General features: G+C 39.5%; 1 protein-coding gene across 7 annotated transcripts in view; it reads left to right on the top strand.

The window, feature by feature from the left end:
• The window catches only part of LOC131076271 (protein N-terminal asparagine amidohydrolase), a 249,113-nt gene extending 230,924 nt beyond the window's left edge, over window positions 1-18,189 (top strand). For all 7 annotated transcript variants that reach the window (XM_058013379.2, XM_058013375.2, XM_059219960.1 and 4 more), the window contains one exon: window positions 17,720-18,189. In XM_058013379.2, coding sequence (XP_057869362.2) covers window positions 17,720-17,843 — 124 coding nt within the window. In that variant the 3' untranslated portion in view covers window positions 17,844-18,189. The remainder of the gene's footprint in view (window positions 1-17,719) is intronic.
• The last annotated feature ends 799 nt before the right edge of the window (window positions 18,190-18,988 follow it).

Here is an 18,988-nt window from a genome sequence, read left to right as displayed (position 1 = left end):
TTGTTGCTGATCGCCCTAGCCCATATCCAACATTGGAAAGCATGCCTTGGTTGTGACGTTGTTTGGTGGCGATTTTTCAATCCTATCTTGGCCGCCCAGCTCTCATACTTCATTTGCAATTTACTTGAGCTCATTCAGAGGTGCCACGAGGGAGTTGTGAACATTTTGGTGATTCTCTGACAGCTGGTTATTCTGAAAAGCAAAACTCTTCTTTTTTCAGGGCCGATAACATGGTCTTTTTCTTCTTTAGTTATCACTTCTCATCCAAGTTAGCTTATGTATTAATTTGTTTAGTAGTACTAAACATCCCCTTGTTCTCATTTCGAAAGCTAACTTCATCCCACTGAGCAAGTGGAAGTGGCTGGTTATACTGCCAAGTTTGTGATTTTCAAGTTTTTCAAATATTTTTACTCCCCGCTAAAAAGTGGAAATGGCTGATTATACTGCCAAGTTTGATTATTAAGTTTTTCAGTAATCTGGTAATTCCCACTGGATAAGTGGAAGTGGCTGGATATACCGCCAAGTTTTGGGTTGCTAAGCTTTCCTTATTTTGTAATTTCCCATTAAAAAATCAGTGGAAGTGGCTATTCATACCACCATCATGTAATGCTTTCATTGTTTTTGTTTCCTCCCACTGCATATTCATACCGCCATCATGTAATGCTTTCATTGTTTCTGTTTCCTCCTACTGCATAAGTGGTCGAGATGAATATTTGCTAATGCTAATGGGTGCTATATGTTGTGTTTGAAAATTGAAAAAATTAAGGGGGTATATTTCAATTCATGCTTTAAGGCATTCAAATCCATCGAATTCCCCTTTCTGGTCTGAAACTTAACATCTCGCCTCCTAAAAGAAAAGTTCGGCGATTTAGATGCGAAATGCAAAAATGTTTTGCTCCAAACAATTCGAACCTCCCCTTTTCTTTCACATTTAACACCTTGCCATTTAAAGGGAAAAGTTGGGTGAATATGGAGCAAAGTGCAAAGGAAACGCTTTTCTCTCTTTTCTTTTAAACACTTCAATTTTGCTTTAAGTCGTCTTGAAGGCAATAGTTCGGCGAATATGGATGAAAAAATAAAAGCGGTTTGCTTTATAATATGAAACTTAGCCCAAATCGGCCCCCCTCCATTTCTTTTAACTCGTCACTTGGCTCTTTTAAGGGGAAAATTTCGGTCATTTAAAAGAGAATTGCAAAAGGCGTTTATATTTTATATCGGCAAATGCCCAAACTTTTTCCTGCAATTCCAATATCCACGCATGGACACCATTTAAGCATTCAATTCGGCATTTTGCGTCAAGCTATGAAGGGCAAGATTTAAAGCAATTCATTTTGGCCTCTCATAAAAAATAGCAAGCTTTCTAACTCAAAACGTGGGTCGTGTTAGGAATTGCATGCAGATAAATATTAACACAAGAATGAAAAACACAGAAATAATAACAACAAAGAGACAATATTTAACGTGGTTCACCCAATCTCGGGCTACATCCACCAAACAGAGAGTCCAATATTATTATCCAGTAAATCAAAACCAATTAAAACCAGCAATCCCTTGCAACTCAATACCGCTGCAAAAATGCTACCAAATTCTCTATAGAAAACCCCTAACCCTTAGCCTTTTTATCAAGACCTATGTCGGTTACAAAATTAGGGTTACAACATGTCAACCAATAGAAAAATAACACCTGACACCTTTATAAAATAATAAGTCTTTTTGGCGTCACGGGGCACTGCCCCTCGACCCCGCCCTGTGTTGTGACAGCGAGCGCGCAAGGGGCGCTGCCCCCAAACCCCCGTCGAAAAATATGGGGGGAAACTGCGTCGATAGAAGTAGGGAAAATTTAACCTCTGAGTCTGATTAGGCTCCATATAACAACAGGTCGAATTTGTTCAAACTTATACTTGGTTAGATTCTTGAGTGTTGTGTGAGCATGCAATACTCCGGGTATTCTTCGGCATTTGAAGGCATGGTGAGGCACAATTGAAAAAAAAAAAAGCACTTTGCATTTTGATAGAGATTCGAACTTTATTTATTTCAACCCTCTACCAAATGCCATTCTTTCTGGCATTTTATCGGTATTTTTTGAGCTCTTGGAAGGTGACATGATTTGTTTCGACTCCTCATCGCTTGAACACAAGTTTGGGATTTTCGTCGGTGATTGAAAGGAGATTCGGGAAATGCATTTTGACCTTTGTTTTGGTTTTGAGATATCGCTCAACATTTCGCTGCCCTTATCAGGGCATTGACGGGTTTGCTAGGCTCGTTTTTGGATTCCTCTTTCACGTAGGCAGACTACACACAAAAACAGGTGTCCCCTATCAAGGACGGGGTGTGATGTGCGAGCACAACAAATGGTGACTCGGTTGGGAAATGTTCTCAAACATTTCAAGGATGACTATCCAAATCGAACCCAAAATCTCTTGTCTATACCCCACAAACCAACCCAAATGACAAAAGACATTCAAATTAAAAATGAGGTTACGAATTGAGTCATGTCATCGATCTTGAGAATTAGGTGTGTGTAGTGAAGTTCATTCCATCTTAAAGAAAGTTGAAATATCATTTGTAATATGCCCCTTAATTTATTTTTATTTTTAACACAACAAGATTCACCTGTTAAGGTTAGAATAATCAAACTTGCGCAAAAAGGAAATGCTGAAAGTAACCCTTTCACTTTCTGATCACCGAGAGCCCAATATGGGAGGGTGAGAGCATACGGTGTCAAGGGGGTCGTTAGCTCAAATAATTGCTGGAAATGAAATCTCAAATACAATACTGGGCAGCAAGCCAGCCCCTTTCGCTTATCCAACGGGTGTAAGAACTACTACAGCAGTATGGTGATGCAACCAGCCAATTAGAAGATTACAAACTGAAGAACAACAATCACTCGACTGCTTATGCAGCAGGAGGACTAGAAATGAAATAGCAATCAACTCAACCATTTATTCAACGGGAGGACTGAAAATGAGAATACAATCAACTCAACCGCTCATTCAGCAGGAGAGCAGTGTTACAATAGATAAGAAGGTGGCAAGCCAGCCTCTTCCACTTATGCAGTGGACAAAGAGAAACAATCCAAGTGTACAGCTGTTAGTATTACTAATCAGCTTTACAATTCAAACATGGATTACAAAATTACTAGAATCACTGTCCAAACTAGGCGGTAAGGCCAGCCTCTTCCACTTATGCAGTGGGACTAAGAGAGTTCAAATAAATTGTTGTTAGTACAACTAACCAGCATTACAATATGATTCATCATGTATATTCAAATGCCAAAACCCAAACTAACAGCTGCAACTTATTACCAAGACTCTTCACACCACACCAATAGACTCACACACCTAAAAATCAGCTTCAACCCCCCAAAACTAAATCTAATATAGATGAACAACAGGCTGGAAATACAGACCAGCAACATGAAAATCCTCACAAACACCTCTAAAACACTCCCAACACACCCAAATTATCTCTAAACACACTCCAAAGACCCTAGGCATAAAGCGATTAAGGCAACACTGAAGAAATGACACCAACAAATCACAATCCGCATAACACACAACCCCAAACACCTCCAGCAAAAACGTCTACAACTGAAAAGTTCAACTTGCTATATAAAATCTAATACTCCAAGATATTCAATAAAAACTTACAAGATGAATCGCCCAAGGCATAGGAAATGAATGAGCAAGTACCCAGAATGATCTAACGCTCACACAGGGAACAACAAACGAAAACACGCTTCAGCCACACCAACCAGCAACAAGGAAAACACACTACAGCACTCCAAAATCAGAACACCACAAAAATATTCATCTTCAATGAGCTCCAATCTGCTCCTTTGGATGAGAAACAGTCTCAGATTCAGCTAGGCACTATCTCTCAAGCACAAAACTGAAGCACTAGGAGGTAAGCATGCCTCGAAATAGAAAGCCTGACAGCATTTCGACAGCACTTCGTTATCAAACAAGAATGGATACCAAAATGAGAGCCCAAGGCCTGAATTTATAACTTTTTGCCAGCCAAATTCAAATTCAAATGCACTCCAAATATGCCCTAACCAAATGCCATTACATTTCATCCACATTTGGCATTGCATTTCATTTCATTTCCATTACAATACTAGGATCACATGAAGATGACCATGCACAGTAATCATAGAGAGTGCTCGATTAACCACATGCAATGATTCAGATCATTGTTGCCCTCCCAACCATAGACGATATGTGCTATCATCACCCCCGAGCACGCTATATGATCTTCAGGCTTATTGAATTCATTACTATTGATGCAATCATGACCTTGCATATATATGAATCAATACCTCCTAATAGATCTTCAGTCGGCCATATACTTTTGGTGCCAAGGATAGGGTCAGATCTATATATTACAAGTTACATATGATTCTCCCTTAGTTGCAAGTTACATTAACTTAATCACAAGTTACACACAAGTGGTTCGCCCAAATAGGGCCTGCCCAAAATTAGACTCATACAACTGAGATATCCAAATGCCAAGGCCGACAGGCCACTTGGCATTTTGTGCACTAGGTCGGCCCTAGAAGGGATCCGACCTAGCTACACAACAACACTCCCTCGTAGCTAGGGAGGATTCCTTTTGAATAACCAAGTCATATTGTGACTACCACCATGGCTACTCCCATGAATAATACGTTCACCAGAGCTACTCCCAAAGGGTGAACAAGCACATCATGGAATTTCTTCCATGATACCCACCATACCTACTCACAGAGGGTGGGCTCACCATGCCTACTTGCAGAGGGTGGAAAGAGAGCTTTCACCTCAACCTTCTCCCAGAGAAGGGTGCATTACCACCATGCCAACTCGCAGAGGGTGGAACAAGGGCTCTAACCTCAGACTTCTCCCAAAGAAGAATGCATCTCCACCATGCCTACTCGCAGAGGGTGGAACAAGGGCTTTCACCTCAAACTTCTCCCAGAGAAGGGTGCGTTACCACCATGCCTACTCGCAGAGGGTGGAATGAGGGCTCTAACCTCAGACTTCTCCCAGAGAAGAATGCATCTCTACCATGCATACTCGCAGAGGGTGGAACGAGGGATTTCACCTCAAACTTCTCTCGCAAAGAAGAATGCATTTACAAGGGATTGCACCTCGAACTTCTCCCTCACAGAGAAGAACTTATTAACAAGGGATTGCACCTCGAACTTCTCCCTCATAGAGAAGAACTCATTAACAAGGGATTGCACCTCGAACTTCTCCCTCACAGAGAAGAACTCATTAACAAAATTTTCATGATGACGTGGCTCCCTGTGAAGCTGAAATGTCAGGCTCTCTCTGAAGCTGAATTGTCAAGCTCCCCCTAAAGCTAAAGTGTTAGGCTTCCTCAAGCTCCCTCTGAAGCTGAAATGTCAGGCTTCCTCTAAAGTTGAAGCAACAAGCTCCCTCTGAAGCTGAAATCAATCTTCTGACCTCTTCGTCCAAGGTTACTTCTGACGATATGTCAGACTTCCCTTGAATGTTGATTCTTCCTTTGCGAAGAAGTGCAAGCAATCTTCCTTCCTTGAATGCAATCCCTGATTCATCCAACAGGGCCGAGGGTGATCTGCTTAGTACACAGATACACAAAGTCTTTGCAGTGCTCCATACTGGCAATCACTCCATTTCCCTTGTAGTACTTCCTCACGAACTCACTCAGCCCATTAAAATAAGCCTTAGCCAGTTCCGCCCACCCGCCAAGGCCCTCGCTCAGCAACTCCAAAATATGAATAACGTTGCCCTTCATGCCATCGATCCCCGCCCGAGACAAATACAAGTGCAATGCATCATAAAGTTTCGCAGCACGCTCCGGTGGAACAAGGCCCACACCATTGTTAACAATCTTATCAACAGCCAGATCTTCCATGGTAGTTTCCAACCCTGGCGAAAACCTCGGGGTCAAAATTTCAGATGGCAATTTTGTACTCACAGAGCGCACACTGCCCTAGTAACCACAAAAAGCGTGCCAGACATACACATAATCCAAACTATGAAACTCCGTTTTTAGATCCCTCACAAAAGCACAGGATCTACCTTCAAGCGGATAGGCTCTATAGAAGGAACCCACTCTGATACAATGTTGATTTTCCATTACAATACTAGGATCACAAGAAGATGACCATGCACAGTTAACATAGGGAGTGCTCGATTAACCACAGGCAATGATTCAGATCATTGTTGCCCTACCAACCATAGACGATATGTGCTATCGTCACCCCGAGCATGCTACATGATCTTCAAGTTATTGAATTCATTACTATTGATGCAATCACGACCTTGCATATATATGAATCAATACCTCCTAATAGATCTCAAGTCAGCCATATACTTTTGGCGCCAAGGATAGGGTCAGATCTATATATTACAAGTTACATATGAGTCTCCCTTAATTGCAAGTTACATTTAACTTAATCACAAGTTACAGATAAGTGGTTCGCCCAAATAGGGTCTGCCCCAAATTAGACTCATACAATTGAGATATCCAAATGCCAAGGCCAACAGGCCACTTGCCATTTTGTGCACTAGGTCGGCCCTAGAAGGGATCCGACCTAGCTACAAAACAACACTCCAAATACACCCAAACCAAATGCCATTACATTTCATCCACATTTGGCGTTGCATTTCGTTTCATTTCCTTGCACAAGTTCGCCCCATTCATTTTGACCATAAATCGCCATTTTGATAAGTATAGACACATAAAATAATGTATTAAGTGGACACCCAAATATGACTTCAAAAATAAAAATACAACTAAGGCAATATACTTAGGAAATCACCCATTTTCCTTGAGTTATAATTTAATCTCTAACACCAAATCAACCCCTAGAAGTCATAAACAAATTTCGCCTAGGCCATGGATAAAAAAATAAAGTATTAAAAAATACTTCCTCTTCCAAATGCTTAATACTGCCAAAATAAATTGAGGCCAAGGTACTGAACTACTTTGTCGAAAATAGACACTGAGCTGAGTTGTCGACCCCTGCTAAAAATAGCACTACCAAAAATAGTACTTACTATAAATAGTATACTGCTAAAAATAGTAAGTGTTTCCAAAGTGATTTTCTCCACATTCTAAGCAGCTGCCGAACTTACTAAAAATAGTAAGTCTCGGAAAGGTCTTCAGATTGGTTTGCATGTTATACCATCGCAGAGCTCTCAGAAATCCCAGAAAAACCTAGAGAACTCAGTTGATTCTGCCTCCACTTACTAAAAATAGTAAGTCAGTCAAACTCCATTACTTGCTATGCATGTACCCTCATCGCGAAGCTTTTTGAAAACCCAGAAGGAATCCAGAATCCAAACTGACAAACTCCAACATGCAAGCCTTCGAAACTGCAAAAATATCCTCCCAGAGGTAGGAAACCCTAATTTCTGCTTCCAACTAGCCTACGGGTCTCCAGAATAGGCTAACGGTCAACTACACAGATTACCGCCAAGAAGGGGACACTACATCATTGTTCAATCGAAGCAAACTACGTAGGGTGATACTAAATCCAAAAGCAACCTAGATATTGCCTCGCTGCCAGTGAGCTTTCATAGGCCCCTAGCGTGGTTATCGGCTGTAAGCTCGCAGAGATTTCTCAATTTCCGGTAAATTTTCTTTTTGAATGTGGTAGAGGTGTACTCCCAAAGCGAAACATTTTTTGATACTTCTTTGCTTTTTCACTTTCTTTTCTTTTGATTTTTCTCTTTTTCTTTTTGTTCTCACTTTCACTTTGGCTAGTAAGCAATGAAGCCTACGTGGGATTAAGCGTTACAATGGTCGCTGAAGCAGAGCTTCAAAATTTTCACTTGCAATGCATTGGTGACAAGATGCAGTAAGTAACTAAATTTTTAAAATGATAGCCTTATACCAAATGAGCTGACTACGAGGGCAACCGGCAATTAGGTGCTCTACCAAAATCGACATCCAAGGAATAAGCTCAAAAAAATCTTGACTTCGTACACCAAAGTTGGGCAAAACAAACATACCCCTACAAAAACAAGGATACAACCCTTGCGAAAGCAAACCTACACTAAAGCAAACAAAGCAAACTACTCTAAAACAGAAAAAGAAAATCTAAACTAACTATGTACAAGGAGAAACCAACTGTACAAAATGTGGACTATATATACATGCATCCCTGACCTAGGATGATTTCTTAGTACGTGCAACAGTAACAGGGTAACGGGGACAATCCTAAGTCTGGCTGATTCGTCTTTCTATTCTGAAAGAAAAAAATTTAGTGGGCCACTCTCGAGTTTATCCAAGACATCGAGTAATATTAACAATTGGGGCAATTCGTTGGGTCCATGGCCAATCCATATGCTAGTTGCTTTCCCAAAACATTCGAAATTAAACTAAAAATATTCAAAATTAATAGCAGAAAGGAAAGAAACAACTTGGTGTGTTTCTAAGTCATGCAGCATGTTGAATGGTGGGAGGCCTTCAGCAACTTCAGGAGGTCACAACTGGTGGTGCAGCATCCCACTTGCGTCCGGTGTGTGCAAATCAGCATCAAATTCTTCAGTAGGTTGCACAAGCTGAAAATCCGTCCAAAAGTTGAACTCCGGAAAGTGGGGGACTTCATCTATTGATGCATCTTCAAGTTGCATAAACCATGCAGGCTTATGTGTTTTTGTCAACATGTCCTCAAATAGCAAGGACTCTTTGATAGCTTTGTCCTCAAAAACATCCTCAATGGGTTCCTCAAATGCATCCTCCATCTATGAGGCTTCCTCAAATTGCTTTTCAATGTCAGGCTACTCTACGAGGTGCACTCGCTCATCTTCTTCAGCCCTTTCCTCCTCAGGTGCAAAGCATACAAAGTCATTTGCTGCCATAGTTTGGCTAGTGGGTTCATCTACTAGCAACTCCTCTTTTTCATCCTCAGATTGTGTGGTGCTGCAATGATTTTGCATTCTTTTGTACTCATCAGCAACAAGGTACACACTCCACACTTTATTCATGATGCACTCATCTGGTGATTCCAACAGTCCATGTTGGGATTTGACTTGATTGACTGCCTCCAAACATAGAGAACAGATAAACTTAGAGTGAGGCGCATGATGAATTCTGCACCACTAAGGTGAAAGCACGCTCTCCAAGCATATCTCTTCATTGAGAACGAATTGGTTCTCAATCAGACCCTTAAATCTGGTAAAGTTGTCCATTCTTGATGGAGGACTAGGGATATCCAACTGTAAGATCTCTTTTGGTTTGGGGATATCCCAGAAAAAGATTTGTCCCTACAATGCTAGCTCAACCCTTGATAGAAAGGTCAAGCAATTCATCTTGTCATGCTTAGTTGTGTTGTGGATTCTATAATGCCCTGCGCCCTACAGATGTAAACTCAGACAGTTACCTGGGATACAATTGTGTACCCAATCTCTCATGAAACTAGGAAATATCATCCTGAGGATGGTCAATATGAAGTGGCTGCCCCCACATCTTGACTCAGAAATCTTTTGTATTTTCAGATTTTTTAACTTTTTTTTTGGTATTTTTTGGTTTAATAGGGATCTAGCATATCCCAAATGTAGCATTTAAAAGGGCATAATAGACTCAACTCGCTGCAAAAATTCCGTTGAGCGTGGAGGAGGGTAAAAAGGTTTGAGATTACTCATGCATGATGATCACGCCTTCCTAGCGCCAATTCTGTTCATGGGGGAAATCATACTGCTACTCTTTCGGTCAACACATAATAAAACGCTAAGTATCCTATCCTCTCTTGAATAAGGAAATCCCTAATGTTGTTTTAGATGATCAAAGGGGACAACCTCAAGGTTCCAACTGTCAGGTCTTGACAGCTTAGGATAACTCAACGGTAATGTGTTTTGTTGGTAAACACAAGGGGACTTACGAATGCAACAAGCTAGCCTGCATCTGACGATGCCTTGGATCTCAAGTTGGGAAAAATAAAAGCAAAAGAGATAGGGTTTAGGAATCCTAAGTACAGTGATGGTGACGGTTAGTGCTACGGTTAGACATATTTCACATAACTAATCCTTGTTTTGCCAGAGACACCCTCACAACTCAACAAGGATAGTGCAAGCTCTTAGGAAATGAAGGATTTTTAGACTGGAGGTACTCATTCAAGCACCCAATTCTGGTGCAGCCTAAGACAAACACCTATAGTTGAACTAAGCACAATAAAAGGGTTCAGACTAACCATACACGACCCCCAATGGTGTGAACCCGAAATCTCATCAAATACCAGTGTTCATGGGCGTCGGGGACGGGGGGACGCGGGGACGGGATGGGGGGACCAAGGGTCTAAATTTGGGGACGGCGGGGGGACGGCAGCAGGGTGGTGGTGCTCATATACTTATACATATACATATAGTACTTGAAAAACTAGTTTTGAAAAGATGTATAACTGTATAACAGTATAAGAATTAGATTTCAAATGAAACTATAGGAAATACCAAGATTACTTAGATTAGTGATACGTAACTAATTGCTAAAAGTAAATAAAATTTGACAAATGAAATTGTCAAATTGGAGATTTCTCATTTCTATCATATGAATATCGAAAAAGGAAAACGAAAATCAAAATACGAATATCTGATGCCATTGCAAAGTCTATAATAATAAAGATGATTACATGATTCATCATTACAATGAGTAGCCAAATACAAATACGTGTAGCAATAGCATTACAAAAGAGACGAGTCAAATACAAAATGACAAAACTGAAAAGTGAAAACTCAAACTGTAGCTAATGGAGGCCTCTAATCATCTGCGAACTCCTCCTCACTGGAACTGCTGGACTCCTGAGGATCAAGGTCCCTCAAGCTCACACCAACTAGCCTTGCATCTGAAGTGGTAGGATCATCCTCATCAATCTATGAAGGCTCCTCTGGCTCTACATCCCATCGTGCCGCTGGACTCTCCTTGTGCATAAGTGTCTTGCGGTCAATGAGACGCAAAGCACTGTGTACAGCCACAAGCTTCTCTGCTCTCTTAGAGGTAAGTCTATTCCTCTTAAGAGAGTGAATGAAGCTATATGTAGACCAGTTCCTCTCAGCAACTGAAGAACTGGAAATCTGGGATAGCAGACGGATGGCTAGAGTGGTGGTCAAAGATTTTGGGCCATGACAATTCCACCATAAAAGTGGGTCCTCCTGTGCCATGTTGTCTATATCCATCTTTGCCGCATCTGAATAACCTCTAAGAGTGGCAAATCTTCCCCACTCAGTGCGCATTGTGCCGGCATCTCTGGAATCAAACATCTTCTCTATGCACTTAAAGAAACCTGCCTTCACCTCATCATCCTGAATCGGTGTCAGTCTACCCGGTCTAGCCTTGTACCACTTAGGATTCAAGGCAAAGGCAGCCATATGCAAAGGAGTGTTCAACTTGTCCCATCTACGCTGAATGATAGGCTGGATTTGCTCATTGTAGAATGCTAAAGAGGGGTCCTTCACTTGCACAGCAGCCCTCATCTGGTCAAGCAAAGAGTCAATGCACTCATACACCTCTCCAAGGTTAGGTGCATCGCCATCCCCATATCTGATCACCTGGAATACTGGAGTAATGATAGAGACAATGTATTTCACATCAGTCCAAAACACATCACTCTTCACTATCTCCTTCACCCTTCTCCCTTGCTCTTTCTTGGCCTCAGCCCACCTATTCCACTCATTAGTCATAACCATGAGTTGCAATGCCTCTTGCAACTCAATCATTCTCTCCAAGAGAATGAAATAAGGATGCATATCTAGTCTCAACTGGTTTCAAGAACTCCTTCTTTGCGAAGGTCCTGAAGAGTGCATGTGAAGTGTGGTGGTTGCAGATAAACATCTGCACATCTCTCGCATCGGTGACCACTCCTCTAATCCAGTCTATCTTCCCCATGTCCTTGAGTGCATTGTTCATGGCATGCACACAACATGGGGTCCACCAAATGTGTCTATAGGCTGCCTCAACGAGTCTCCCTGCTGCTCTACACACATGGGCTGCATCTGTCACTACTTGGACCACATTTTGTGGCCCAACCTCCTCAATAGCCTCCCTGAGGACCTGAAACTGGAAATCAGCATCTTTACGATGCCCTGTACAATCAACTGCTCTAAGGAAGTATGGGCCCTCTGCACATGTGACCATGACGTTGATGAGCGGACGATGGCTAATGTTCGTCCACCCATCCATAACTATGCTGCACCCCGATGCCACCCAACATGCCTTCATCTTCTCCATCAAAATATTGATCTTGGAATAGCTTTTATCCAAGATCGAGGTCCTCATTTTTGTCTCCCCTAGTGGCACATAAGATGGTCCTCCCTTGGCCACCATATCCATCATCTTCCTATAATAAGGAGACCGTGTAACATGAAATGGAATGCCATTGGCAAAGAAGAAATTGCCAATGGATTCATCTATCTCATCTCTCAGCTGCACATTAAACATATCAGTAATGGGGTTGCTATGTGCTGTCTGCAACTTACGTTTCCCAGCCCTGGCGGCAGTAGAAGTGGAAGTGGATGGAGATCCAAACATCATTCCTCCCGTCTGCGAAGCATGAGAAGTATGAAGTGCTGCCCTAGCAGACAAAGTAGTAGGCATTGAAATATTTGTGTCATCTGGAACCCCCCAAATCCTGTTAAACTCAATTCTGTACTGTATATTTTTGGCTTCCTCCAAAAACTTGCAATGTTTCACGCCTTTTCCTCTCCAAAACAGAAAGTGTGCATTCACCCTACTAATGCTACCGAACCATTCTGTGTCACAAATATTGCACTTCCACTTCCTTGTTCCCCCACTTGAATGTGATGCAATGCCTTGTACTGATATTCGTGAAGCAAACTGTTTTAGAGGAGACTTAGGATCAAAATGACCCCTAGCATATGGTGCCAACAACTCTAAAGGGCAACCTGTACTAGCTGGTGCAATTGCCATAGAGCTAGATTGGGCTCCAGGATCAGCCCCATGGTCACCTCCCTCATTTTCAGTTTCATATTCTGAATCATTCTCACTATGAGAATGGATTTCCATGTCATCTTCACTCATGCCTTGGGAGCTCATTGTGAAATTGACACTGCATTTCACAAAAAGAAAATAAAATCAGCCTAGTTTAACAATATATTTTTAAATTTTTTTCCTATTCATCTCAAAATGAGATTTGATGTTGAATCTTGAGGGCAAAATGATGAATCATTTTGCCCTCAAGATTCAACATCAAATCTCATTTGAGTCTTGAGATGAATAGGGAAAAAAAATCCAAAAATGACATAGAACAATGAAAATCAGAAAATATTCAAAAAAAAACAAGAAAAAGTTGAAAAACCCTACCTTGTGCTTGAAAAATCTCTCCAAAATGTAGAAGAATCTTCTTCTTCCTCTTCTTCTTGCTTCTTCTAGCTCCTATCACACTTGCAATCAGCTTTTCTCACCCCTTCAATCAGTCTTCTTCAAGTTTTTCCTCCTCTTTAGCTTGCTGGAAAAAAAAATCAGATTACCAAAATGAGAGTTAAATCTAAAAAAAACATGCTTTTGTGTTGTTTTGGGGGGTTGGGTGGGACCCACGTCCAATTAGGGTTACCCCTTAATCCCCCCAAAAGGCAAATGTTTTTTAAAAAATTGTTTTTTTTGTTTGTTTAGGCGTAGGGACGCAGGAGACGCCCAGGCGTCTCCCTCGGAGACGCCCAGACGTCTCCAAGGAGACGTCTCCACGTCCCGGTGGCGATTGGGTGGCGGTGGCGGGACGGCGGGGGACGTCGCGTCCCTGTCCCCCCGTCCCCGAGACGTCCCTGACAGGGGGACGCGTCCCCATGGAATGGGGTCAAATACCTTCACATTTCACCGTTAAAACCATTGAACTCTAACTAGCTAATCAAATGAAGAGAAACCATGCAAACAAATTAGGACAAAACAACACAACACCATGCTTCAATGTTCCATTTATTTGTTCTAACTACCATCATGTCATGCCCCATCCTTGATCATTGTAATTTTTAGCTTATCAATGAATATAACCCAAATGTAACAATTAAATTATTAATTAAAGAATGTTTATTTAATATTATTATTAATTAATTAATATTCATTAATATCTGAAACTATTATTAATTGATTAATATTTATTTAATATTATTATTAATTAATTTATATTCATTAATATCTGAAACTATTATTAATTGATTAATATTTATTTAATATTATTATTACTTAATTAATATTCATTTATTTATTATTACCAGGAATTATTATTAATTGATTAATATTTATTAATGATTGAAATTATTATCTGGAATTAGTAATGGGCCCCGATCCTCTAAATGTCCCGACTCTAAAGAAGGATTCATACTAGCGCTGAGTATACTCTATGTTTAAGATGACCATATATTACAAGAAATCATTTTAGACAATGATCAATATGTTAATATAAACAAATAGGAAATATACCAAAGGGTGCGATTAAGGAAAGAAGAGTTATAATCATCCTCGAAGATACATGTCTCTCCATTAGAAAGATGTAGATATAAGATAGAATGAAAAAGGTGAAAATAGGGAGGAAGAAAGATGAGCATTTTCAAAAGGAAAGAATGGTCAAGTCTGCAGGAATCTATATTATCTGGCAGCCAGCGATCAGATTAGATCAGAATTGTTATTAAGTTACAGGCAGTAACATCATTGTTTGGGTGGTATGCATGGGGATGTGCTTATTACGTATGCTTAATATATGAAGCCTGACATTGTTTTTATGCAAAATTTAATAGTAATATTAATAGAAATATTATTAAATATTTATAGACTGCAATATGTATGACAGTCATATTTAATATAATATATAGTGGCAGACCAGATTGTGTCAGATCTGTCTGCCTTTACAACCTCTAGATAGACTAATAATTAGTGTTTAGGCAATGGTAGTGTTAATAATTTAAAATAGGTAATATCATTTGATTCATTTATTTATGTATATATATATAGAGATATAATGTTTGTTCAAACAAATAAAAATATTAGATTGTAAAATCAGTATAAGAGTGGATTTACTCTAAAATATTCCTTCCATTACTACCAGTAACTAAGGAGAGGTGATGGGCTTGTTTCCAAGAGGGGCAGTCTAAATCCAGTCAATAGGTTGTTTCCCAAGAGAGGGTGGGGATCAGCGACCCGAGAACCTTGAGGACAGGGTCCAAAATGGGTCCAAAATGGGGTAAGGGCTTGGATCTGTAAACTTTGAGGGAAGCCTACTGAAATTGGTATCAAAGCTCTTGACAACATAGTCATTCTCTTCCTCTTAGACTGGAGTAATGCAAGGGTTAAAGGTCATAATTGTTGAAGTTAATCATCTTAAATTAATTAAAGAACAATTTACTTATCAATCAATGAAATCAATAGAATATGGAACGACACACATTTGATTATTTTTGTTGAGCCAGTTTCTTATTTTAACTAATCTAAGTCATTGAAATAAGATTGATTATGATTAAACATGGGCCATTACACATTACAACAATTTCTTTCCAGCAGTCCTATTCTACTCCTAATCTGCTAACTACTAAAACATCTAACTATCTAACTCCTAAAAATCTAATCACTAAAATCTAACAAATTCTAACCCTTTACAAAGTGAGGCATTGGCCTTTTATAGATTTTACAATTTTGAATCAGTGACCAAGATTGATTTCATCCAGGGGCTGCAATCTACCTTCTAGAAGCCTAGCAGCTTTAGCTCATGCCTAGTATTTCCTAACTGCCGCAACTGCCCTCTCAACCACTTCCTCAGCTACCTACAACTCTTTGACATCAATTTTGCCAATCAAGTGGCTCAGCAATAACTAACCTATGTCCCTTTGTTTAATACATTAATGGGGACCCACAAGTAGATATTTACATTAAAGCAATTTAGTTTTTACAACTTGATTTTCTGCTGTTCACTTTGAGTTTGCATATCCAGGGTAGCATTCTGTGTGTTCTGTCCATAATTCTGTAGCATCACTAGCCTTCAATCTTGCGCTCTAGGCTTTAACTCATTGCCGATGGTGGTTTCGCCTTCTTGACCTTTGGGACATGTTCTTCATTGGTTTCGTTCTTCGTTTGGCTCTGCGGCATGTTCTTCATCAGCACTGCTCTGTGGTCGTCATTTTGATCTTGCATGCTAGATCTCTATCCTTCGGCCCTGGTGCTCTTCAATCTGAGCTTTAAGTTTCCCCTGTACTCTTTCCAGCAGCACTAATAATTTACATGTTTTTGTACTAACGAACCCAAACCCCTTTTCAAAATTTTGTCGTACCGGCATACCGGATCTTCGAACCCGAACCGGCAACCTAGTCCAAAACCAAAGTTACTAATAAATTTCCATTTTCCTGCAAACCTCCGAAAATTTATTCAAACTTAAATCGCTTATGGTCCTCCATGAAACTTGCGTGATTTCACCTACAAAAAGGTAGATATCTCACTACCGAAACCAATTCCTTAAGGTTTTCGTCCTAGGGTTTGCTCTCCTTGAAAACTTCAAATCCCAACAAATTAGAAATAAAAATCTGGCATATGCAAATGAGCTCTTAAATCACCTTTTATATTTTCTAACAGAATTTTCCTGAAGGTACTTTTAGTTTCCTGCTCAAATATAACATTTAAAACACTTTTGTAAAGTGACTATGATATTTGCCTTTTAAATCACTTGAGTCAATAAAATAAATTAAAATAAACTCATCTAGAATTTTACTTTATTGGACAACTTTAATTAATTTATTTATTCCCTATCAAAGTAAATAGGCTAAAAGGGACACTTACGGCTACTCTGCAGAAGGAGACATTACAATTGAGAATTATAGGAGACAATGGCAAGGATAGACTTACAGGCAACATGACTCTTTTGAATCCTGATTTAGTCAATAAAAATCTGATCAGGTCACGATTCTCTTTCAACCTTTCAAAATTTGCTATTTGTAATGATGCTACTGGTTTAGCAGCCAGAGAAATTTTAGCACACAACGAAAGGCATGCATTCCTGCATGAGTGCAAACACTAATCCTTGATTTCCCCAATATCTGATGACATTTTATTTGTTGTATTTGGGAAATGTCTGAAAAATATATCTGTATTGCACATTATCACAGACGCATTGGTTTTCAACATTTTTTTGCTCTGTAATCTTCTTGGAGTATAATATGGGTGTCTTAGTGAGACATTCTGCTCGACAACAAATTTTAACTGTCCAAATAGTTTAGTGACCCTTAACGAATTTATGAATGCCTGACCTTATGAACTAACTTGAAAGATACAATTTGATTGTACAGTCAATCTTGGCTCCATGAATATAGTGTTTCAACTTTCAAATTGTGTTCTCATACAGGGAACAATAGGTGTTCAGCTGGTATCCATAAAGTTTGGAACTACTTGGCTTCTTATTTGAGGAACCTGTGGGTGTTAAACTTGAGAAGGCTACTTTCCGAAGCTTAAATCTTATTGTTAAGAAGTATCTGCAACAATTTACAAGTTCTTACAATCTGGATATCTGTTAAAATTAATAAATTTAAAGTTGCAGTCTGGAAATGTATTCTAGTTTTGGTCATTCAAATTTTCTGGTAATTTTCTAGCAAGCTTTTCTGATTTCTTATTTCTCTTTAAGAAAGAGTGAGTTTTTATTGTGAAGTTTGCTAGTAATCTCAGCTTTCAAGGTATTGAAAATTCAATACTACTGCATCTGCATTTAAAAATTCTAGTGTTATGTAACCACAGCATTTTATTCAAATCTTATCCTTGATTGCAGGATGCTTGCATATTTGCTTAAGAATCCAAACTGGACTTGCACATTTCCTAATGGTCAACCAAGAATATTTACAAGGACTGATAAAGGAGATTGGGTAAAAAGTGGATTGCGTCATGGCAAGTAATTGACTGTCAGAATGTAAACATTTTTTCTGTTGTTGTTTTAGATAGATCTTCCATTGATTTGTCTGGGTGAAGAGAAAGACCTCTTCTTACAAATCAATGCCTTGTGAACAGAAAAGCCTAATGCATAAAATTTCAGCTTACAAGAATTTCAAGGTATTAAAATTGATTAAAGAAGAAATGAAATAATCATTTGGAAATTCAGTTGATAATTCTTAAATAAGTGTTTTTGGCATATCACACAGATTTATTTGCTGGGGCTACATAACTATTGCCTACAATTTTTATGGTTGCTACTTCTTAGGAGATATTTAAGCTGATTTAAGGTTTCAAGTTTGTTGAAAAACCTGGAAATAGCCTCAGTGATTGAGTGAAGTTCATTGCAAACCTGTGAATAATTTTTTCATTTAATCATCCAAATTCTTCTGAAATGTGCTAGGATGGAACTAAGCTTTGTAAAATTGAAGAGAGTTTTTGTAAGGTTTCAAACTAATTTTTTGCTTTTTGGTTAGTTCATGGGGTTCAGATGTTCAGTCCATGAACTAAGCATGAAATTAGAAATTACTTTCATTAACTGAATAAAAATAGAAGTTTAATAGAGAAAAACTATGAATGCCAGTCCTATCCAGGATAGATCATTAGGATATGATGCCTAAAAACTATCGAGATATCACAAACTAGTCAATTGAAGAACAGTACAGTCAATATAAATGCTTGTAGTACTAAGGCCCTCAAGGTCAAGCATCAAGACATGCAACATCAATGATAAAACATAGTCAACCATTCCACTGATCTGGTGCAACTTGTTGCATCCCGCATCCCTTCAAGCACCATCAATTACTCATTGATTTGTTTCTGATTTGCCATCTCCTGCTTGGAGAGTGGCTTGTAGAGGTCAGCTACTTTTGCCTTCTTAGATGCCTAGAATTCAGCTGCCATCTTTGGAGCATGCTCTCTCCTCTGCTTTAGGGAAAACCAGCTAGCTTAGTTGTTGTAATGCCCAGATTTTATCAAGGACATGAATAGGTCAAAACATGGCCAACAAATTTTCCACACTAACAATTGCAACATAAACATCACAATACATGCTCACACCCCAAGGATGTTACACAACCCAATGACATGCTAAAGTATCAGATGATAGTGC

The sequence above is a fragment of the Cryptomeria japonica genome, chromosome 4 (assembly GCF_030272615.1).
Source record: "Cryptomeria japonica chromosome 4, Sugi_1.0, whole genome shotgun sequence".
NCBI lineage: Eukaryota > Viridiplantae > Streptophyta > Pinopsida > Cupressales > Cupressaceae > Cryptomeria > Cryptomeria japonica.
Note: the sequence above shows the minus strand (reverse complement) of the source record. Positions and strands in the feature narration are given on the sequence as shown.